This window comes from Myxine glutinosa, chromosome 9, assembly GCF_964187855.1.
Source record: "Myxine glutinosa chromosome 9, kmMyxGlut1.1, whole genome shotgun sequence".
NCBI lineage: Eukaryota > Metazoa > Chordata > Myxini > Myxiniformes > Myxinidae > Myxine > Myxine glutinosa.
In genome coordinates, this window is record NC_136269.1 from 82,968,550 (window position 1) to 82,993,374 (window position 24,825).

At 43.2% G+C, this 24,825-nt stretch overlaps 3 protein-coding genes across 8 annotated transcripts in view; 1 reads left to right on the plus strand and 2 right to left on the minus strand.

The window, feature by feature from the left end:
* Positions 1–14,610, plus strand: part of DPY19L3 (dpy-19 like C-mannosyltransferase 3) — a 69,568-nt gene extending 54,958 nt beyond the window's left edge. The window contains exons 15-19 of the mRNA XM_068103147.2: positions 802–858; positions 1,245–1,327; positions 1,508–1,640; positions 13,952–14,110; positions 14,363–14,610. Of these exons, the coding sequence (XP_067959248.1) occupies positions 802–858; positions 1,245–1,327; positions 1,508–1,640; positions 13,952–14,110; positions 14,363–14,521 (591 nt within the window). The 3' untranslated portion in view covers positions 14,522–14,610. The remainder of the gene's footprint in view (positions 1–801; positions 859–1,244; positions 1,328–1,507; positions 1,641–13,951; positions 14,111–14,362) is intronic.
* LOC137417302 (vacuolar protein sorting-associated protein 4A) overlaps positions 1–24,825 on the minus strand; it is a 297,125-nt gene that overhangs the window by 103,469 nt on the left and 168,831 nt on the right. The window lies entirely within an intron of this gene.
* The window catches only part of CCNE1 (cyclin E1), a 32,929-nt gene continuing 29,408 nt past the window's right edge, over positions 21,305–24,825 (minus strand). For 3 of the 6 annotated variants that reach the window (XM_068103151.2, XM_068103150.2, XM_068103152.2), the window contains exons 12-13: positions 23,138–23,201; positions 21,305–21,499 (exon numbers count right to left, since the gene is read on the minus strand). In XM_068103151.2, the coding sequence (XP_067959252.2) occupies positions 21,450–21,499; positions 23,138–23,201 (114 nt within the window). In that variant the 3' untranslated portion in view covers positions 21,305–21,449. Of the gene's footprint in view, positions 21,500–21,694; positions 23,202–24,825 lie in introns of those variants that run through there. The other 3 variants (XM_068103153.2, XM_078784472.1, XM_068103154.2) reach the window with 2 other exon arrangements.

Below are 24,825 nucleotides of genomic sequence, written 5' to 3' on the forward strand. Positions count from 1 at the left end.
AAGAGCGTGACCAAGGGTTGGCGTCAGGAAGGGCATCCGGCCATAAAAACATTGCCTCAAACAGGGAACCATGATTGTCATGGGGCCCGCAAGGCTAACCCCCGCTCTAGCGGGGAAAATGGCCTTAAAACGATCATTCATTCATTTGATGGGGGCATCGACTGGAGAGTGCTTAATGGCATCGCTTGGAGGGAGGCTGCCAAAATGAACAAAAGGGGCCTACTCTTATTTGTTTGACACAACGCAGATGCAACGACTGGACATGGCCTTATCTAAACACATACTAAGGAATACCTACCGTCCTAAGGTGACCTACGTGTTGCTTGTGGCCTATCTATGGGGTGCAACCTTTAACCTTTAATGATGTTACTTGTGTGGGTTCTCAAAACCGCAACAATATATAAAAAGGCTAATTCACAATGAGTATAAATAGGCATTATTAGCCTGTCCACCACTCATCAGCACAGGATTGGTAGGGGTAGGGTTTTTTTTTACATTGCTTCCGTGTTTATTTATTTACTATGTGAGCTTCAGTGTCTGTCCAAGCCATAACGTTTTTACCATTTGAGCTTTTCTCATCAAATTTTCAAGAAACCTTTATTGTGAGAATATGGAAAACACTAGTTAATAAAATTTACTTTTTTTTTTTTTTTACCTGTTGTTTTCATCAAGTTTAGTTCAAATACAAGTGGGCGCTGGTGGGCTTTGCATTTTGGAATGCTTTCTTGTTGATCTTTGGAAAAGTAACCGTGTTTCTTTACATGCATCCTCACTCATCAAACAAACTTGTGATCCTTTCAGGTAACCATTGCCCGACACCTTGTACCTCTGCTTCTGCTCTCTTTCTTGGCAGTCAAGGTAGTGCTTTTCCTTTCTGTAGTAATTTTCTTTTTCCACCATTTATTTATTTACTTTTTTTTTTAAGTTCTGTTTTAGCAGTTTTTAAAAGTTTGTCAGTTAGCAGTTTTAAGATGGCAATTTTAAAAGTTCTGTTTTAAAAAGCACCTCTCCACATCCTGGTACCCATAGTATGGCAAGGAAAGCATACAATAACAGCCGTTATGAGTTTGAAATTTCCTCTACCAGATTTGTCAGTTGTATCAGGTCATTTTACATTGGCATTGCTTTTGGGTGCACCTGGTGTATGATGCCTGAGAACTCAGATGTGTTGACGTTTGAAGTAATTAGAGCATGGCTCGGTATCAGATAGGTTATTGCCGTTAATTGTTTATACCTGTTTGCAGCGTCTCCCAGTTGTGATAACTGAACTTGAAGAGCTGCGTGAATTTCACGACCCAGATACAGTTGACCTTATGAACTGGATCAGGTGAGAAGAAGTGGGTTGGGAGCTAGTAGGAACTGACAAAGGCAATGAGAATTTGGGTTTGTTTATTTATTATATATCTAAGTATTATAAGGCACAGAATTGTGATCACACTTATGATTTGAGGGAGATGTGTGGGGGCATTATACTGCTGTGTCATCCTTTTGTGTGGGTGTCTCACAGGCAAGAAACACGACCAAGAGCAGTTTTTGCTGGCAGCATGCAGCTCTTGGCTGGAGTGAAACTTTGCACAGGGCGTATCCCAACAAACCATCCACACTATGAAAACAAGGCACTGCGAGAGCGTACACATCAGGTGGGTTTGTAGCTCGTTGGGACACCGAGTCGAGCACCGATGGCAACAATGGGATCGGGCACTTCTGGGGATATGAATTTCTTTGAATTTACACCGATTTCTGCTTTTCTTAACATTTGACAAGTTTAGCGATATTTTACCAATTTTTTTTCCTCCTCAATTCCAGTTGTATATATATATATATATAGTTATATATTGTTGCGGACCTCGAGCCCGTCGACGTACAAAGGGGGGTTAAACCCTTTCCCCCTCGGGCCTTCGAGTCCACTCCCCACTTTGCACTTGTGGGGGGGCGGATTGCTGAGCAATTCCAGCTGCCAACCCCGTAGCGAGCGTGCAGAAGGGTCTCTGGTCAAATACCCAAGTACCTTCTATACACACGCTGCCACGAGAACGGGGGCTGGACCTCGCACGAGTCACGCTGGTCTGATACGCCCGAGCGGTTTGCGTGTCACGTGACTCGTGCCGTTAATTTATTATTGACCCGATCGAGCGGTTTTATTTCAGACAATGCGAGACCAATGGTGGAAAAGACGTATATGGCCAAATGGAAGCAAAGAACACAGGTTTATTTCTAAATGTACAATGATCAGAGCAAAGAAGAGACACATGTTACGTGGTCCTCCCGGTGACTACCTGGTCTCGGTGACCCTCGGACCGTGAGAGGAACTCCGCCAGAAAGATATATTATTTATGCGCTTTCGTAACGCAATCAATATGAATTCCAATCAATAAGACACCCCACACCAAGGATCCGGAACAATCAATGATATATTCCCCGAGCAATCAACAACCATCAACAATCAGCAATCAATACTACAAAGATGTAAACTCATCTACAGTAACTCTAAGATGGCCATCTTATTCATTCCTCACGTGAGCCCCACTCCCGACTCCCTCCATGGTCAATGTCTCTCACAATGTCTCCGTACTCCTGTAGTTCGATCTCCGCTCGCGGGCGGTGAAACCGAACCCCGGGCGGACGTGCTCCACACGTGCATGTCTCGTACCGGGGACAGCTGCTGCAGCGCACACCTCCTTGCCACGCAACGGGGCAAAACCAAGCATGGCTTGCAACGCGCGCGAGGCCCAAGGTGCGACCCGTACGCGTCCTTGTAGACGGTGAGGCGAACTGTGCCGGACGCTGGGTTCCGTGCACGGACCCACGGCAACTTGACGTGTCAAGGGGTAAGTACGCTGCGCAGGTAACTCCTTTTGTCAGACGGGCTTTCAAACGTAGCAAACGTAGCGTCCTCCCCGCTGCTCAATATCGATACCCTCGCCTCGGAGCTCGGCGAGGAAGAAGAAGAAGATCGTCGCTTCTCTAGGACCTCCTCTTTTTCCTTCCGTTTCCGGTCTCTTTTTCCCAGAAGGGCTCCTGACCCTTTAATCACAACAACCTTTAATCGACTACACATTGATAAGCAAAGACCTGAATAGTAATTCACATGAATTCGTAACACTCCCCCCCTTCAAGAAAGAAAGTTTGAACCCAGCGAAAACTTTCTTTGCCGGCCAACTTGGATAAACAAACCAGATAACTCACCCCCCCCCCCCCAAATCATCAGTTCCCCCCGGGCACAGTCATCACTTAAAAATAAAGCAACAATATTTCACCCAATCCCCTAGATTAATTCCCTCTGGACCAAGCGTCAACCACTTCTGGTTTCTCTTGAATGACGGTTAAGAGGTGGTGACCAAAGCCCCAAAGTTAAACCTCTCGATAGCACTTTTTCGGGAGGCCCAGCTGAGTATTCCCTACATGGACGCCTTAAGTAATGTGGAGTTCACGGTTAGTCCGGGGAGGAAAGTTCATTACATGGACGCCTTTGAGAACGTGGAGTTCACGGTTAGTCCGTGCAGGAAAGTTCACTACCTGGACGCCTTTAAGAACGTGGCGTTCACGGTTAGTCCGTGTAGGAGCCCCGGCTCGGCGGCTCCCCCGTATCTAGTACTTCAACTTCTCCAGACTCCTAACAGTTACGGTGGGACCCCTTGTCCCAGCCGTTACTTGACTGGCGGTCTCCTTCTCGGCCAGTGCTCTGACATTCCTTCTTTCGGGAGGTGCCGTAACTCTGGGAGCCTCCATAGTAATATCGGCTGCTGCCAACCCCAAAACTACCGCCAAGTTGTCCTCTTCTGTAGACCTCTCGACGCCTACGAAATTCCTTCCCTACTGTTATGGTCCGACCCTCCAAAGCCTTACCATTCCAATTCTTCTCTGCCTCTCTGGCGTCTCTTGGGCTTGCAAACGTGACAAAGCCGAACCCTCTTGACCGTTGCGTTTCCCTGTCTTTTACCACCCGCACTTCCACCAGCGGCCCATATCTGTTGAAGACAGAGGTCAGAACTTCTTCCTCTGTGTTGAAGTTCAGTCCCCCTACAAATAACTTGGAACTTGTGTCGCCATCCCGAGCTGGGGTGGTGTTATTTCCCCTGCGGGGCTCTTTATCCCCCCTCGGGTTACCATAAATTTGCCCCCCGGCCAAATCATTCCCGATAATCACAGATACTCCCTCTACAGGAAGCGTGGCTTGTAAACCGACAGTGACCGGTCCTGACACCAAATCGGATTCCAAATGGATGACATGAAGTGGGGCACTAACACAGCCACCGATCCCTTGTAACCGAACACTATCACCAGTTGCGGTACTCTTTGACAAGGGCAAAATGCCTTCAAGCATTAAGGATTGATGGGCTCCTGTGTCCCTCAAAACCCTAACCGGTCTTGGGTTAGTCAAGTCTCCCTTGAGTGAGACCAACCCCTCATAAATAAATGGTTGGTAACTCTTCTGTGGGCGATTTCTTACGCTTGCCATCGCATTCGGAGTGGTAATAGTCGGACTCCGCTCTGGGTTTTCCCTTTTCATGAGGTAACAACTGGACATCAAGTGTCCAGGTTTCTTGCAAAAAGCGCAAGTAGGCCCGGAGGAAAAACTCATGGTCTGCCTCAGGCCCCCCGAAAAAGAAGTTTGTCTTGGGCCCGTAGCCCCCTGATTTCGAACAGTTCGGGTATCAGCGTTGTCCCCATATTCATCTCGAGGCCGCTGCCATGTATTGTCGTTCTCCGCACCTGCTGTTCCACACCTCCCCTGCGGAGATCTAGGCGAGGAGTTAGGTTCGTGGACCCCTATCCGGTGTGTTAAGGCATAATCATCTGCCATGGTGGCTGCGTCCCACAACTTCGGTACTTTCTTTTCCTGCAGGTACACTTTGATGTCCTCGTGGACACACTGTTGAAATTCCTCCACCAGCATCAGGTCACGCAATGCTTCGAAGTCGTTCCCGACTCCTTTTGACTCACACCACCGATCAAACATATTTTCTTTCACTCTAGCAAACTCCACATGGGTCTCACTCTCCCTCTTCCTGGCATTCCTGAATTTTTGCCGGTAAGCTTCCGGAACCAACTCATAGGCTTTGAGGATGTGCTTCTTCAATACCTCATAATCTGCACATTGGTCCATTGGTAACGCCGAATAAATCTCTTGAGCTTTACCCACCAGCACACTTTGCACTAGTATGGTCCAGGCCTCCTCCGGCCAGTTTAACTGTCGAGCCACTTTCTCAAAGTGTGGAAAAAATTGAGTGACTTCCTTTTCACTGAAGGGTGGAACCAGCCTCACATGTCTGCCCACCTCCCAGGTGTTCTGGCTAGGTGTCGACCCCGTCAGCAAGGGTGGTACCTCTCCCCGTTCTCTCATTACCTCCAGCTCCTTGAATTTAATCTCTTGCTGAAGCGCCAGATCACGTTCCTTCAACTCCCTTTCGGCTTTTCTCTCCTCTGCTTCGAGTTCCCTGGCAGCTCTCCTCTCCTCTGCTTTTCTCCCTTCTAACCTTTCCTGGAGTTCTCGTTCCACTCTCCTTTCCTCTGCTTGTTTCTCTTCTCTCCTCTCTTCTGCTTTCCTTTCTTCTTCTGCTCTTTCCTTTTCTGCTTTCCTTTCTTCTTCTTTTAACCTTTCCTGGAGTTCTCGTTCCACTCTCCTTTCCTCTGCTTGTTTCTCTTCTCTCCTCTCTTCTGCTTTCCTTTCTTCTTCTTTGATCCGTTCCTGGCTCCGTAATTGCAACTCCAGTTTCCGGAGCTCAACGTCTTCTGGTTCTTCGGGTAGCCACTGCCAGGCTAACTCGTCCCATGTTCCTAATCCCACCATAGACTGTATCACCATGGTCTGCAACTCTGCCTTCCTCAAATTAGTTCGGACCTCCAAGTTAAAATGTTTGGCCAATTTCAAGAGGTCCGACTTTAGTAACGCTCGGAACTGTGCCTCACTCGGGGTATCGCAAAGTTCTGTGCCACAAACGCCATGGTGCCTATCGTTAACACCTGTTAACCTTCACCCAAGACTTTACCCCCAATTTCCCCAAAAATTTACCAATTAATACTTAATTAATAAATTTTAATAAATAAAAACAATAAGACACCCCACACCAAGGATCCGGAACAATCAATGATATATTCCCCGAGCAATCAACAACCATCAACAATCAGCAATCAATACTACAAAGATGTAAACTCATCTACAGTAACTCTAAGATGGCCATCTTATTCATTCCTCACGTGAGCCCCACTCCCGACTCCCTCCATGGTCAATGTCTCTCACAATTTCTCCGTACTCCTGTAGTTCGATCTCCGCTCACGGGCGGTGAAACGAACCCTGGGCGGACGTGCTCCACACGTGCACGTCTCGTACCGGGGACAGCTGCTGCAGCGCACACCTCCTCGCCACGCAACGGGGCAAAACCAAGCGTGGCTTGCAACGCGCGCGAGGCCCAAGGTGCGACCCGTACGCATCCTTGTAGACGGTGAGGCGAACTGTGCCGGACGCTGGGTTCCGTGCACGGACCCACGGCAACTTGACGTGTCAAGGAGTAAGTACCCTGCGCAGGTAACTCCTTTTGTCAGACGGGCTTTCAAACGTAGCAAACGTAGCGTCCTCCCCGCTGCTCAATATCGATACCCTCGCCTCGGAGCTCGGCGAGGAAGAAGAAGAAGATCGCCGCTTCTCTAGGACCTCCTCTTTTTCCTTCCGTTTCCGGTCTCCTTTTTCCCAGAAGGGCTCCTGACCCTTTAATCACAACAACCTTTAATCGACTACACATTGATAAGCAAAGACCTGAATAGTAATTCACATGAATTCGTAACACACAGGGTAGAAACATAACGTCCTTAACTTGAATCCCCAGACAAGGGCCCTCTCACTCATGCGGGGAAAGGAAGGAAGAGAAGAGAATGCGCTCAAGCGCGGTCGTTGGTGTAGTTCGCCCCGGTCAGCTAGTTGGGCGTGTCCCTTGAGATGTTCGCGGCACGGATGTCGGCCCCCAGGTGTGCCTGCACGGGAATCCGCCCAGCGTGTCCCGATGTTAGTGAGACAAACGCGCACGTGCAGAGAGCCCAGGCAGAGAGATCGTTGGAGTCTCGGGTCCCGGGAGAGATCGTCCTGCAAAAGCGCTTATAAAAGGGGCAGAGAGCAAGGGCAGAATGCACACTACAGGGAGAGCGATGAGTTTCTTTCGTTCGGGGGCAGGGAGAGTTCGTGCTTCGACCTCGAGAGCTTAGAGACAGAGAGAGCGCTGGGAGCTTGGCCACGGAGAGAGCGCCACAGAGAGTGTTCGGGGATCCGGACCGGGTTTTATAGCCCCCCCCCCCCCCCAGAGTCCCACCCGAATGTTCCAAGCACCTCCCCTGGCCGCCATTGCTGGCCACTCTCCTTTATCTCCCATTGGCTGCTTGCCGCTTACCGGACACTCCCCTTTAGCTCCTCCCTCGGGCCTCCCAGACTTGTTCCAGGCCCTAGCACATGGCATTCCAGCCCAATGAGGCCTACACTTACTTGCCTGCATCAACGCATACTAACACAGTAAAGGAGACTATACTTAACATTGAATAAGAAATAATAGTCTAGTCAAATTTCTGGGAAACGTGAATTCATGAGGCATTTTTGAGTAAAAGCAAGCAAACCACTTTTTCTGGGGTAGTTTTTCGTGCTGAATACGAATCTGTTGTTTGCCAAGCCCAAAAATGCGTAATTAGGTCACTAATCAAGGTCAAAGGTCAATGAGTGCAAAATTCATAATTTTTGAAAAAATGTTTTATTTTACATCACCTATCTGTACATTTCAATTATTTTACAGTATTTTGTCTGGTAAGGTTACTACAGCTTTTCACAATTATGAAAGTAAAGGGAATTGTGAAGGGAAAAAATCAGATTTTTGTGAATATATCCGTAATGAAGCAACTTTTCGTTTTTTGACATACTGTTTTAATTCACTTGAATTGTTGCCTTAAATACCATCAGTGAAGTGGTTTACCTGAGTCCTATATAATAGCAAGATTGTTTTCTACACTAAATGTCAATATTTGACTAATTAGCCACTTAATTAAGGCTAACGGTCACAAGGCGCAAAGTGCACTTACATGGCACAAGGCGCAAAATGCACTTCATGGCAAACATGTTTGGAGTGCAGGCAGTTGATCATTATCACATGTATTCTTAATTAATCCTGAATCAATTGCAGTCTGTCAGACTGATTGGCTGGAAGGAGGAGCCATCCAGGGGAATGCCAATTAGCTTAACTGTGTAAGCTCTGACCCCCCCCCCCCCCCTACTTTGGCCTGTTTCGACATGGTGTTTCACTGGCATTGCACTTGCAGGCCTCAGTGCAGAACTGTTTCCCCCACTTCCGACAAGAGCAACTATCAGAACTGCAACCTTTCTTGCAACCACACTGAGTAAGTTCTCGGCATCCCTTTGGAATTGACGGTAAAGTTGTAAGAACCGGTGACAACTTGTCATCAACGAGTTTCCATCCACAATCAGTCGGCGGTGGCAGATCTGTCATTGGATTACTGGCCTCTCTCCAAATGAAACTTTGGTAGTTTGCACGCTCTATGTGGAACTTTGCTGCATCACTAGATGGAGGTAGGGTCTCCGTTGCATGGCATTTGTTGAACAGTTTAATGCGGGCTTGATTACAGTTCTCAGATGGTTCCTTGTAGATATGGCAAATGAACTTTTCAGCATCTTCTGTGACCTTCTTTGATGGTGTCGGAAACTGCTGTTGTTGGATCTTTTCAACTGCTGTTGGTATATCCAACGTTGACGTATTGGATGGTTTGATGTCTCCAAGACCGCTTTCAGCAGATGGCCCCCTCTGCCAGGCAGCTAACTGAGTAGCGTGAAATGTATTTTTGCCATCTAGGGTAGAGTCATTGATGTCAATATTGTCGCCAGAAAAATGCACAAATCGTCCCGAAACCAGGTTGCTGGTAACAACTGCCCCAGTTTCTTGATCAAGCGCTTTCAGAGTGTTTTCAGCCATGGCAGTGTCATACCTAAGAACCCGGTTATAGCTGATTATGTGCCCAGCATTATGGAATAGCTCAACTAATTTCTTTGATCGAGTTGACTGGTGCAGCGTCATACCCATTCCAACGTGTTTAGGCGGTGCCTTCTTGTCTCCACATACACCATAGACCATGTCTTGTCCAATGCTAAGGACCCTTGTCTTCTTCACCCAACCAGTTTCAGACATCTCACTTTCGTCAAACTCAGCATCGACACTACTTTGGCCTCCAAGCAAGATATTCACAAACATGAGTACAGATGGTGGTACACTTGCCAACTCTGCTTTTTCGCTTACATCGCAACCTTCGAATGCAGGATGTGACATGATATCACTGCGGAGTTGCAGAGCAACGTGCACTAAAGACAGAAAATGATCATCCTGTTGTCTAAATATGGGAATATAGTCTGCACTGTTCTGACCGCACACCATTTCTGAAAGAGGTATGTGACTGAAATGTCGTGGAAGAAGCAAAGTTTGTTTCTCTGAAGGCGCCAAATTTCTTAGCACAAGAAATTCATAAATGTCCCCAATGCAATTCGACAAAGTTTCTTTAAAAGTCCCCAGTCTACTAAGATACGATGTAGGAATTGTGCCGTCGCACTCACTGGCTAACTCTTTGTACCTCTCGAACACTGCAGATAGTTCAAATACGTGCCCTTTCTCAGCAGAGTGACGCAGCTCTTGACACAACCATGATATCGCCATGTCTGCTGATTTGCTTTCAGTTTCCGCCCTTTTGACATCCCTAAAGAATTTACTAAGACAGTTAACATGGTAACATGCCTCAGCTGAGATTAAATCATTCTCATTTGCAGTACGGACTAAGATGTTATGTACAAATTTAGCTTTTTCCGTAATTTCATTACTCATTTTGAAGGTTGTGACACGACTTGTCTTCTGCTTCTTGTCAAAGTTCTGGCAGAACATACACAATGTCCAGTTCATCTTAGTAGTACTACTGCGTAAAAACGGACATGCTTCAGCCGAAACACTCTTTCTTTCAGGATCTTTTTCGTTTTTCGATTGTTCCTTGGCTAGCTTAGCATTTATTTTCCCCTTGTGTGTGTATGCAGAGTAACATAGCTTATGCCATTTAAGTTTGGGGAGACTTTCTGGAGGCTCTGCAAAGAGAGTCGAAAGCCTGTCCACGGCTGATCGAAATTCATAGTGTCTAAGTTTGCATCGGAGCTCGGTCGCCTCTCTGATGGCAGCAATACCCTGGTTTGTCTGGTTGAAAATCGTATCTTTGACCTGGCTAGTTCCCTGACAAATGATACAAAGTTCAAACGACACATCCTCACGCTGTCGCTTGAGGCTGGCAATAGGTTCCATGGTTGGCCTGAGGGGAGAAACAGAAACCAAACTAAGCACCAGGCACGCATGTTCTGACCATGAAAACTACAACGTTGTATGATATACTGCAACAGCCCTTAAATGATCGAATAAGCGCAGGCAGTGTTGGCCCGGGTTTTAATCTTATTCTCAAAGACACAAAGTAAAGCTTCTTCAAGACAAAACATCTAACCGATATCACTAATTCATTAGTGGTAGATGCATTAGGCACTCATCGTCAATGCCCATGCCCTGCCTGTCTTTTTGCTACTGTTAGGTAAATGTACATGTATGTAGGCCTGCCTATGATGTGAGATGTCAAGCATACATTACACATTTGTATGTACATGTATCTCACCAAAGAAGAATGCATTCCTTTACTTTCATTTGATTTTATATTTCATTTTTTAACAATCTTAAAAAGACCCTTACCTGTACTCCTGAAATGTTTAATGCCTGATGCCTAGGGTACGAACTAGATGGCTTATGCTAGGCTATTAGATTCATTCTTAATCATTAAGGGTCTATTGAAGAACACCCTGCTCTGTCTGAATGGAAATGATTTGACAAACATGGCAAATGCATTGGGGTCAGAAAGATGAAGCCACTTTCACTGTTGAGTGAAAGGGATGGTTTCAAGTGCAAGTAACTGTTACGTCATTGCAAGACTTTCGCACTCATTGACCTTTGACCTATGTTGTTTACCGGTGACATTTAGATTCTGTCTTTATAAAATCTATCTCTAGACCATCAATAGGAGCATAAAAACTCTGCCCCATTGTGCATTTAGAGGTTAAACTGCAAGCAAATTATGCAAAAACTAATTGTCGCCCCTTACAGAGATAAAGGCAAATGAGCATAGATGTGTCCTCACGTTTTCCTTTAAAAATAAGATTTTGAAAAGCTTTAGCAACCTTACTAGACAAAATATTGTAAAATAATTGAAATGTACAGATAGGGGATGTAAAATAAAGCATTTTTTCCAAAAAATTGAATTTTGCACTCATTGACCTTTGACCTTGATTAGTGACCTAATTACGCATTTTTGGGCTTGGCAAACAACAGATTCATATTCAGCATGAAAAACTACCCCAGAAAAAGTGGTTTGCTTGCTTTTACTCAAAAATGCCTCAATCATTCTATAAAGGCACATTTTCAGATTTTTTGACTAGGCTATAACTGAACTAAGCGAGGCTACATGTTGTGGTGCAACTAAGAGGGGGTTTGCCTTTATTTCTCAAAACCGCAACAATATATATATATATATATATATATATATATATATATATATATATATATATATATATATATATATATATATACATATATATGTATGTATATATATATATGTATGTATATATATATATATATATATATATATATATATATATATATATATATATATATATATATATATATATATATATATATATATATATAGTTATACACATATATATATATATATATATAGTTATACACATATATATATATATATATATATATATATATATATATATATATATATATATATACACACACACAACCGGTCAAAAGTTTTAGGGCACCTCAATTTTTCCAGTTTTTATTGAAAGTTACGCAGTTTAATGTCTCAATGTACTCTGAAATTAAGCATAGATCAAATAAACAATTGGAGATAAAAAAGAAATCATAGAATCATTTTGTTTAATAAAATTTAATTTAAATTTTTAACTCAGCAAAGTCGCCACCTTTTGCAAATATAACCGCCGAACACACTCGTGGCATTCTTTCTACAATGGAAATCAAATATTGTTCGGGAAGTTCTTCCCAACACTGTTGCAGAATTTCCCACAAATGTGTTGCACTTGTCGGTTGTTTTGCTTTCACCCTTCTGTCCAGTTCATCCCAAACCAGCTCGATGGGGTTTAAGTCTGGAGGCTGTGCTGGCCATTCCATGATTTGAAGCCTACCGTCTTGTTCTTTTCCTCGAAGGTAGTTTTGACATAGCATGGGGGTGTGTTTAGGGTCATTATCTTGCTGGAGGATGAACCCCTGACCAACTAGGTGTATACCAGAGGGTATTGCATGGCGCTGCAAAATGCTGTGGTAGCCCTTTTGGTTCACGGTGCCAGTCACTTTGTGCAAGTCGCCGACTCTGGATCCAGCAAAAGAGCCCCAGACCATCACGCTTCCTCCTCCATGTTTGACATTTGGTGTCACACACTGAGGAACCATCCTTTCGCCTACTCGACGGCGTACAAAAACCCTGTGTGATGAACCAAATATTTCAAATTTTGATTCATCGGTCCATGAGACCTTCTTCCAGTCTTCAGTAATCCACTGGCGGTGCTTAATGGCCCAGGCAAGCCTCTTTTTCTTATTTTGCCATCTTAGCAATGGCTTTCTTACTGCCACTCGACCTGTCAAACCTGCAGCTCAAAGTCTTCACTTCACAGTTGAAACTGAGACTTGCTTACTTCGACCAGTGTTAAGCTGTGCTTGAAGCTGTTGTCCTGTGAGCCGCCTATCACGCAAGCTGTTGACTCTCAGAAACTTGTCTTCTGATTCTGTTGTGGCTTTGGGTCTGTCAGACCTCTTCCTGTCAGAGTTTCCTCCAGTTTCCAATATACTACTTCCTGCCGTGTAATATTGTCCAAATAATGCTTCAGAGGGTGTAATAACAGTCTGTTCCAATACTGCTTTGATACAGACAGGGGGTTTGTGATCAAGTAATCAGCAGAGGTTGGGACACCTGTAGGAATTGTTTGCATCAACTTTCAAGGCTTAATTTACTTACATTGCTGCGGAACAGCTGTACGTTGTTAACCCATTACTTGTTCCTTGAAGAAGGCCTTTTTTTTTTTTACAATATAACTGTGCAATTTACATTATTTTCACGTTTTTGCTAACCTAAACTTTTTTTTAACCTCGAGCAGTTTACTGCTTACCTTTGTACCATTTCAGGTTATTCACTGGACATTAAACTGCGTAAATTTCAATAAAAACTGGAAAAATTGAGGTGTTCTAAAACTTTTGACCGGTAGTGTATATATATGGGATTCTGACCAAATTTGGTACAATTATGTCGAATGATGTAAAAATGAACCGATTAGATTTTGGGGTCAAGAAGTCAACGGTCAAAGTCTGTAATAGGTCTATAACTTGAGAACGGCTAAAGGGATGTAATTCAAACTTGGTACAGGTATGTATAATGATGTAAAGATTAACTGATTAGATTTTGGGGTCAAGAGGTCAAAGGTCTAAGTCTGTAATGGGTCTATAACTTGAGAACTGCTGAAGGGATGTAATTCAAACTTGGTACAGATATGTATAATGATGTAAAAATTAACTGATTACATTTTGGGGTCCTGAGGTCAAAGGTCAGAGGTTATGTCAGGTAAACATGTGATAACTTGAGAACAGCTGAATGGATTTAAAGCAAACTTGGTATTATAATGATGTAATAATGTGGGCGGAGGCATATCGGTCAATGTCATGACGTCAAAGTGTCAATCTAGTTTTTCATATGCGATCAGATTGTCATGCACCAACTGCTTTTTGTATTTTACGATCTGCTGTACAAGATGAGTATGAAACATGTATTCATAAGCTGGCAACAGTATTTTGAAAACTTTTTTTTTGGTGGAATTCAGGTTTACCAGATATATGCACGCAACACACCGAGCACCGTGCACGGCATCTTGCGTTCTGTCAGTGCTGACTACTTGATCCTCGAGGACAGCATCTGCTATGAGCGATGGCACGAACGTGGTTGTCGTCTGCGAGATTTGTTGGATGTTGCCAATGGACAGGTCAGTACTCGTCTTCGGCTCTTGCCTCCGATTTGTTTTCTCGAGTATAGTTATTATCTAACTGCCTCGTATATTTGACTGAATTATAGACAGGAGTAAATGGACTAATCATTGGAGATGAGATTTGAACTAGGGATCTCAACATTGAGACGTCCAGTTGGCAGAGCTTCCAGGGTTTTTATTTTCAGGTGGACGAGCAATCACTACGTCATTGCATACCTCATAAATGTCGAATGTTTTTTCCACCACCAGGTGATGGATGGTGAAGGTGAGAATGCACCAGATCTGGTGCCCGTTACACAAGGCCGATTCTGTCATGAGATAAAGGCTGGCTCTTCCACGTATGCAAAGTATTTTCGCCAAGTCTTTATCAACAAAACTTTCCACGTGTACCAGCTGCATACTGCTTAACCTCACCCTCCTCAATAACGTTTATTTGTCAAATGCTTTCTGAAAGCTTGTTCTTTTTACACTTGCTACAAATAAACTAGAGTATTTTGCATATTTTTTTTTCGTAACACACAAGGCAGAACATTTTTAGTGTTCAAACAAATCAACCAGCGTTTATTAAATAATTGTTTTTCTTTGTACATCACAAATTAAACAAAGTTTTTGTGTACAATGTCTAAGCTCATGGAAGAGCAAGTTGACAGGATAGTGTTCTTGGGAGGGGTGGGGGAGGAATGAGGCCACCAATCCCTTTGCAATTATTGCAGCTGGTCTTGTGTTTCTGCTTCTTTGTGGGAGATGCCAATGATGTTGAAAGCTGAATTCCACAGTATATAGAAGAGATGGGTGTGAAGCAAGCACATCAGCCTATAGGGGAGAGAATTAGACCATCGAGCTATATACAACGATCTTGTAGGTTGTGAGAAGTTCAGACTTACCAGGGAAAATTTCAGGAGGAGATGTGGCTGGCTTTGATACATGGTGAGGCCCGGGAGTTCTAGAAACAATTATTGGAGGGTTGATTGAGATTCCGCAGTCGATTGTGGAAATAGTATGGGTAAGTTTGTTTGATGATCCTTCCTGAGATGAGATTTGCCTGGATTGAAACATGTTCTACATGTTTGACCATTATCTGATCTTTCCTGGAGCAGCAGAGGGAAGTTGCTGCTGCCAGCCTGACCACTGGAATTGTACAGTACAATGTAGAGACATCTGCAAGGATGAAAAGAGGGTTTTCAAGAGCATCAGATAAATCACAAATGTATGCAAGGAAACATGACTGGGCCAAAGGTCACTACTTAGGACACTCAGACATCAACTGGAAGAAAAAATTATAGGATTATCTTGCAAGATACACACATACTACATGAGGGGAGTAGGTCATTAAGCCAGGAAAGGCATTCTTGTGTCAATGGGCAAATGCAGGACCTTTATCTGTTGCTGTACCAGAATTAAGCAGCATGTCAAAAGTTGGGTGGCTGACACAGAATCCTAAAATAGTGGTCAGTGAACGGGCCATTTGAGAAAAGCAGACAATGTCAGCTACTGCGGCGGGATTTTATTTTTGCTGTTGCATACATGATTAAGGCTCATGGAAGGGAGCGAAATGGAAAGGGGGAAACACCAACAGCAGAGTAGAAGAGGGTGAGACCAAGGGGAGGGGGGAATGGCATATGGGGCTGAACAAGCTGCGCACCGCAAGAAGAGGAAGGGTAAGGCAGGGACCACCTTTAGAGGCCATTTTTCCCTGCAGAGCAGGGGTTGGCCTTTTTTGGGCACCGTGGTCCCCTTTTTGAAGCAATGTGTTTTATGGCCGGATGCCATTCCTGCCGCCAACACTGTTAGTCACCTCTTGCGACACACAGGGAATTACCAGTGAACTGGTGCTCAATTTGCCGAATTCGGAAGGATGAGAGGCTGAGCAAACCCCCCTGGTGTTAATTCAGCGATCGACCGGGATTCGAAACCAGGATCCTAGGATCCCAAGCCAGCACCCTAACCACTAAGCCAACACCAGGCCTGGGTAAGGCAGGGATGAAACATAAAAGGAACGAACAAACAAAAAGGGTAGAGGGAGATGGGAAATGGGGGAGGGGGGGGGGGAAGGGGTCACAATAACCTGGAAAAAAGGAGTGCTTGGGAATGTGGTAATTTGGGGTCATGCATATCATGAATATAGATGGGGGGTGACTTGAGGTAGTGGTGAACAGCTGTTTTGAAGCCCTGGAGGGAAGAATGGGATTGAACAGACTGGGCAAGTTGGTGAAACAGGTAAGGTTAAACAGGTGTACCAGAGCCTAGAGGGTGGATATGATTGCTGCAGATGGAACTAGAACGCACTGGATTGAGGTGCTGACTCACGTCAAGTCGTTATGTTTCTCTTCTAAGAAGGCATGGTTGTTTTGTGGTTTGACATGCGACAACAAAAATGTTAGAAGTGAACTAACTCTGCACGCATGTTCCCAGGATGCAGAGAGAGAGCAAATTTATTCCCTTCTGTTCATTCTCTTATTACAACTTGCAAATATACACAAAGAATTAAGTTAAGCACCCCCCCCGTTTTTTTACAACCTCGCACATTACAAGTTTGTTGTCGTCAAAACAGTGTAATATACCCATGATATTGCTATATTTTCTGGAGAAGTGATATTATGGTCACATAAAAACACAACAATCATGCCGTTTTCAATATTTTATTCTGAATAATTTAAGGTGACATTTTTTGGGAATTTTAGGCATATTTTCACCTCAATTTAAGTATGGAGCTATAGGTCCATCACGGACAGTGTGGATGACGTTTATGTTTTCTAACGTACAGTCATTGTTCTGAGAAGACCTCTAGCGATCTTTGCATCAATAACGTGTGTAGGACCCACGTGATCGGATCACTGACTCAACCCTACGTCTCATAGACCCTGTAAGCCGTCGTATGCGTTGCTGTGGCAGGTTGTTCCATTCCCGATGTAATGCACGTTCCAATTCATCCAGATTGGCTATTGGAGGGACCATCTTCGCAATTTGTCGTCCCAACATGTCCCAAACGTGCTCGAGGGGGTTCAGGTCAGGACTGTACGCAGGCCAGGGGATGGTTGTCACAGCACCTTGCTCCAGCAAGGCTCGGACGCGTCTCGCACGGTGAGGCCTGGCGTTGTCATCCATGAAGATGGGTCTGCTGGCGAGGGTGTGGTCATCGAAGTGCGGGATTACGGTGGTATTCAGGATTTCCGGACAACGCCAGGCCTCACCGTGCGAGACGCGTCCGAGCCTTGCTGGAGCATGGTGCTGTGACAACCATCCCCTGGCCTGCGTACAGTCCTGACCTGAACCCCCTCGAGCACGTTTGGGACATGTTGGGACGACAAATTGCGAAGATGGTCCCTCCAATAGCCAATCTGGATGAATTGGAACGTGCATTACATCGGGAATGGAACAACCTGCCACAGCAACGCATACGACGGCTTACAGGGTCTATGAGACGTAGGGTTGAGTCAGTGATCCGATCACGTGGGTCCTACACACGTTATTGACGCAAAGATCGCTAGAGGTCTTCTCAGAACAATGACTGTACGTTAGAAAACATAAACGTCATCCACACTGTTCGTGATGGACCAGTAGCTCCATACTTAAATTGAGGTGAAAATATGCCTAAAATTCCCAAAAAATTTCACCTTAAATTATTCAGAATAAAATATTGAAAACGGCATGATTGTTATGTTTTTATGTGACCATAATATCACTTCTCCAGAAAATATAGCAATATCATGGGTATATTACACTGTTTTGACGACAACAAACTTGTAATGTGCGAGGTTGTAAAAAAACGGGGGGGGTGCTTAACTTAATTCTTTGTGTATATAATCTTGCAAATATAGCAAAAAGCAAATATATCCCCCGCGAATGTTGGGGTCCGACACTACAGTGCATTATAGCACGATATTTCAAAACGTGATGGATCCAGACGAATCTTGGTGGATGAAACAAATTTAGCGAAGATCCAGATACTATAATTTTGTTCAGCCTGGCAGAGGTTTGTACTTACCGAATTCCGTTCTAATTGTCATTTTATTTTCCCCTGTGAAATCAAAGTTGAAGTCGTCTGAAACATTCACAATATGAAGCTCTGTGCCAAATTTGGCGTTTCTTGCTGCAATCGTTGTCCAGTTATTCTGTTGACAAATCACATACTGGATAATTGCAATATTCGCGCAATGAGCCCACAGCCGTGGCGTGTAATAAACCAGTGCATGAACAGACGTACAAAAACCTTCCCAAAGGACAGATCAGTCCCTGTCAGTCAACCTGAGCAAATAACCAGATTGCTGTGCTGCAGAAATGATAAAACAGCCAAAGGGATTTGCATTTTTTAGAGCATGGTCAGAAGAGCCAGTTGATGTCGAGCAAAAACAAGAGGTTGGATGAAACATTGGTCATTACCAGATCCAGGAAGGAAGCTGCACCATTAGCAGTGATCTGGGTTAGGAAGTTCAGATTGCATCACACCCATATCAGTAGGCCAAGGCTGCAGTGGTGTTGCCGATTGTTGCAGCGCAAGCTCCCAGTAAACCGGCACGACGGCCGTCAGTCACTTGGGGGAAAAGAGAAAATGGATGCTATTAGTGAGTTGGTCCATGTTAGCAGTACGAGTACAGGTATTTGTAAACTTGTTTTCGTTTTTGTTACCAAAGTATAACAGTATGAGAATGTGATTGTTTAGATATTTGTTGGTTTTTCTTTCAACATCATCTTGTCATAGGTTTTGTTTCATGCAAAATTTGTAGCTTAACAAATTGTTTTGCGTTATGTTTCTTTATGAAGTTTGATGGTTCAAGTGAAGACACAAATGATTTATCATTCAAATACAAGGACAAAAAAGAAATGTTAGTGGTTTGGGGAAGTTTGTTTGTTTACATGTTTGCCTGCCTGAAGTTCATTGGTTATTGGTATACACGTGTATCAAAGCGATTTAACAGATGTATTAAACTCTTTGCATCATATTCCATCCGGCTGTTTAATAGTGCATCCATTTTGTTTCATTACCATTTCCAAAATCAAATCAATCTTGCAGGACTTTTGCAAACTTCTGGAATGTTACACAGAGCTGGATATTTTGAACAGACTTCAAGAAACCAAGGTTGTTCAACTATCTGGAGGAAACAATTACTCACACAAACCTGATTATTCACCTGGCTTGTACCTTATCAGGACACTCGTGTCATAGTCAGGGCAATTAGGGATATTTTGGTTCAAATTCTTCCAAAAGCATCAAATTTGGCGCAGATGTTGCCCATGCCATACTCTTTCGATTTTTGACGGGCGCCAAGGGCGGTATGATCCGGGGACCGTACCGGTCCATCCCGCCATGTCACCTGACCTATGACGTCATAATTAGGATATGCATCCAATCACATGGCGTACTATAAGTGGTCAAAGTTCAAAATGAATCGATCGAAAAATGAAGGCAGGGATCCATTTTTAAGGTTTTCATAAAATCCAATATGGCCGCCAGGTCACATGACCGATGACGTCATATTTATGACATGTATACAATCATGTATACATGAACCCGGATCATGATCGCACAAAAATTAAACACAAGGATATGGCATACAGTTCATAAAACATCAAAATCCGTACCTTTGTAATTAGACTGATGAACTGCATATGCCTGAAAATTAGGAAATAGACATGTAAATATTTCCTCTAATTGTCAAAAATAAGGTCAGAGTTCGATTACCCAACCCAGAAACATAAAATGGTGAACCTCGCGTAAATCTTGACAAAAAACTCAAAAACCGACATGTTTGACTCAAATGACCTTTAAGATGACCTTGACCTCGAATCATCAAAATAACATCATAATTGGATTTCTCGACCTCGAAAACCCCTGAAAAGTGGTATCATACATGATTCCAACCCTTTTGGTTATTTAACTGATTTTCCTCTAATCCGGGTGGCGGCCATTTAGTATTTCGCCAATATGGGGCCCCCGGGGGGGGGGGGGCGCCCGTCTTGGCGCTCGTCAAAAATCGAAAGAGTATGGCATGGGCAACATCTGGGCCAAATTTGGTGCTTTTGGAAGAATTTGAACCAAACGGCCCCAAAATATCCCGAAGGGCCCTGACTAGCTGCAGCCTTATCTGCTGGAGCTATGACGTAGCTATCATGGAGATCCTGAATATCTTTCCGAACACTCGGCTTGTTCAACACTGGTTTAGGGAAATTTACCCAGTGAAAGTATGCCCCGACTACTAAAAATCTTTATTCTATTTTCCAGGACTTCCACAACTCTGTTAAACCATGCATTGAAACCGATTACAGATAACTTAAATTTGCTGCACATTCTGTTAACAAAATTAGAAACAGAATCTACAATTAAAGACCCAATGCAGCTCCAAGGTTGAGTTACTGGTTGAGTTGAGGTCGCTCTATGCAGAGAGCAATTTTAGATGACGTTTAATTTGGGATAACGGAAGACTTCGAATGTGGATGAAACGATGATGAACGTGGCATGTTGAATGTACTTAAATTTAGATTAAAGGTTTTTGAAGCAAACTGGTGTATTATAACCAAACAATTTTAATTCTTGTATCAAAATTTATTGTTAATCATGATAAAAAATATATATACGTTCAATGATGCATAAAATATCCCACAATGCACTGCATTTTAAAGATGGCGGCACCCAGTAACGAAGCTCGGTCTTGTGTCGTTGAGAAATCTGGAGAAATGGATATGCATCCCAAATTTTGAACAGATATTTCTGGGGAGAAACAACAACAACAACAACAACATGCATTTTAAGGCCATTTTCCCTGCCAGAGCGGGGGTTAGCCTTGTGGTCCCCATGACAATCTTCTCCATTTTGCCCTATTTTCTGCATCTCTCCTTGTTGACCATTTCTGGGGAGAAAAGTACAGCTTATACACAAGTATAACTTGTTTGGTCAACTTGTACCACCTGCACACGACTTTTGTGAAAACAAAAAACAAACAAAAACCCATTATTGGGTGTTAGCCAGGTAGATGGGACCATTCCAAAATGTAAGTAAGAAAAGGAAGGCAGAGGATTGAGACATGAGGAAAAGCTAGGGGAATTCAGAGAGGAATGATTATTTAATACAAGTAGAAAGCACCTGGATTGGGAGAATAAGGACAGGTAATGCACTCAACTTTGAGCCGTCTTGTTTGGGTTCAATGCCCAACAACAAAAATCATCATCCTGGCATTTGGGAGGCAGTGGGTTGCATCCATGAGTATGCCGGGACAAGAAAGTCAACCAGCATTTGCTGGCAGACGTGAAAATCCCACGGCGTCTTTCACCACGGTAGGGTGGTTGTCGAGTGATGCCAGCACCCTGGTCACATTTCTACCGTCAAGAGGGCAATGGCAAACTACCCAGTGGATTCTCTTGCCACAGCAGCACTTTGGTAGCACCAACGACCTGGAAAGTGTATTCACTTGCCATCATCAGATAGCAGCTGAACTTAATTGTTTATTTTAAACAAATCGGTTCATCGCGATATCAACCAATTCCTTATGCAAGATAAACTTACACTTTGAAACTTTCAACAAGAAAACTTCAAAAACAAAGCACCAAAACATGAACAGGAAAAAAAACAAAAAAAAAAAACAGAAATTGCAAATTTATTACCATACTTTATTAGAAATTTGCAATTCAAATGATGGCATTTAGCTGTCCAATGAAGAAACGGTTGTATCCACACATTGTTAAAATGCAAAACCAAAAGAACAAAACAACTCTGTGCACTCAATAGGAACTTTTTTCACTGTGCAAAACAGTTTTACGTACACAAGATGCTCGACCTGAGAGGTTGGTTTGGTTATTAAAAAGCTTGTTGTCATGTTGTTCGTTTATAGCAGCAAATCTATCAAGCCGTTTCACTATCCTATACATTACTGTACACGCGACCATAAATTCCAACGTTAATACTAAATAATTAAAATGCAACCCCACTGAATAAAATGCAAATGCAACATCGCACAAAATCATAATGCTTCCAACAAAAGACCAACTTAACCTTCACAGCTCTTGACCGAATAAAAGCCGGCCTACGCACACATAATAAAAGCACAGTGGTCGATCTTGAGCATAGCAACTTTTGCAAGCTTGGATATAGTGCTCATACTGACGGAAATCGTCGCTTCTTTTTGAACAATTGATTTTAAAGAAAAAAAACATTAAAAAAATAAAAGGGGCTTCTTGAGCAATTCGATGTTTCAGTTTAAACTGACAATCCTCCCTCTTCATGCAAATCAACAGGCATTTGTGAGCGATTTTAAAAGCACAATAATACGCTTGAACATCAAGGAATAACTGGATCCCTTAAAGGGACGGATCGAAATTGTGTGTTTTGTCAGCTTCAAACAAAAGGACTACATCAATGTCGCCAGCTTCGTACGCGAATGCTTCGTTCAGCAAGTTGTCAAAACAGTGAGATTTAGTGTGAGGGCCTGGATCGATGCGGGGTATCAAATACTACCAGAAAAGCAAATTCTTTAAAAAAAAAATTCAAACAACATCTATTACTGTACACAGAGTAAAATTGTAACATCAAGATTGTGCTTCACCACATCGAGCTTAAGTTCAAGTTTGTTGTCTTCTTGCATAAAATATCAATTTGTGTGTTCCCCACGAGTTCCTCAAAATTGGAGGCTTTGGAAATCTGTGTACGATGGCAAGGGTAAAACCAAACAAGTAGCACCAAAACAAGCCAACTTCCTCTTGGCAACAAAATGATAGCTATGCGCCAATTCAGCATCTGTGGTCAAGTAATGAGCGCTTAAACTTGGACCAGAAATTAATCGCTGGTTCAAACATCAGGCACTCAACTCTGCAGATACTGCATTTAGAAACTCCAACAGATTTCGGCTTTTCTGCATTAAAACACAAGGTCCATAGACATTTTGAAAAGTGACAAAGAGTGGAACATGTAAAGGCAATTCCTGGTCTTGCGTAGATAATAATTATTTAAAATAATAATGATAAAATACAGCAAGGGGCAATGTACAGGGCAGAACATTCACTCTTTGCGGCTGCTTTGTGGTGGGGTAAGCACACCATTCGGCACGGGAGACTCCAAGGTGTGGCGAAGCAGATCCCGCTGCAACTCTTGCACCCTGTCCTGAATTGCAGAGAAGGAAAGGATCCCCATCGACACCTTAGAACCGTGACAGGCTCAACAGGAATAAGGAATAAACCTTAAAGGGACGTCTGCAAATATGGCAAAATATTGACTTCTCAACAACCTAGATGATATTCTACTCAAGACCGAGATGATGAACTCAACAATCTAGAGGATATTCCTCTAGAGTCTAGATGGATGAAATTTATTGGAGCCCCTAAGAAGAAAAACATACATAATAACTGCTCAAATCTAAAAATTAACAAAACAAAAGCTAGAAATTCCTTATTGGGTTTCCGAGCACGATAGATATCTTCATCCTACAAGACACGATTTTGTCTGAATATCGATATTCCCCAACACTTGGAGAACGAGCGGAAAATTTGATTGGTCGAGCTGACGTGAAATAGTGTAATATTTTGCATAAAGTACTGCTATAAACTGGAGGATTTTGGAAGTGACAAAGTGATTTATGTTCTAGTGTTCAAGTATACAATGAAATTGAAACTAGAGGTTCCAGGGAACCTGAACTCAACTGGTCTATATCAATATGGTTAGAATATGCATAATAGAACCACAAACTATATAGTTTGAGCACTATATAGTTTATATGTGCTAAAGAGGTACAGTAACGTTGAAGGTATCTCATGTTTAAACAGGAAACTAGAAAAAATTGAGTTTTAAGTGAGGCATGAAAAGTAAAACTACAATTACTTGTCTCAGATTTCAGACTTGAATTTATTATATGTGTTGAGGTTTGTTACATACTGTCTACACACCAAGATTCAGCCTTCTAGCTACATTAGGAAGTACCAGATTGACAAAAATTGATTTTTCGATATGGCCGCCCTGCCGTGACCATTTTTGGGCGTACAACGCCCAAATGCAATCCCAAACTAGTTTATGTCTTAAAGATGCTGCACAACAAGTTTCATCAAATTTATCAATATTTGTGACTTTTAGAGCGTAGACGTCGAATTGTTTACAGACGACAGACAGACAGACAAACGGACGACGGAAGCTGGACATAGTCCAGTTGAGTTAATAAAATAAATATTTTAAAGGTTGTTGGGGAAAAACATTTTCGGAAATTCACCATCATCCTTTACACCACCTTATTTAATGTTAAATTAGTTATTCGGGCCTGTTCGTGTCCTTCGCCATTATTAAAAAGGTAAGTTTTCCATTTGGAATGATTTTCAAATTTGTTTGACTGCCCGACAGGCCGACAGTAAACCAATTACCTCACTCCTCTCTACGCATGCTCGATCAGGACGAGATTCCGTGCAATTAGCCATTGCTTAAACCTGCTTTTCGCTTTGCACGTGCGGAGTAAGAAAGGGAGACATTTTGTACCACCACATTGCAGTGACAAACACACACACACACACACACACACACACACACACACACACACACACACACACACACACACACACACACACACACACACACACACACACACACACACACACACACACAGAAACCCCTCTGCATTCCTCCAGAATAGTACGAGATAAACTTCGCTATGCTTAACACCGCACACTCAAAACACAACACAAACTCGAATCAACCCGGGACCTGCTCTGGCCTTGTCACCTTGAAACAGACATCGTATGGTACC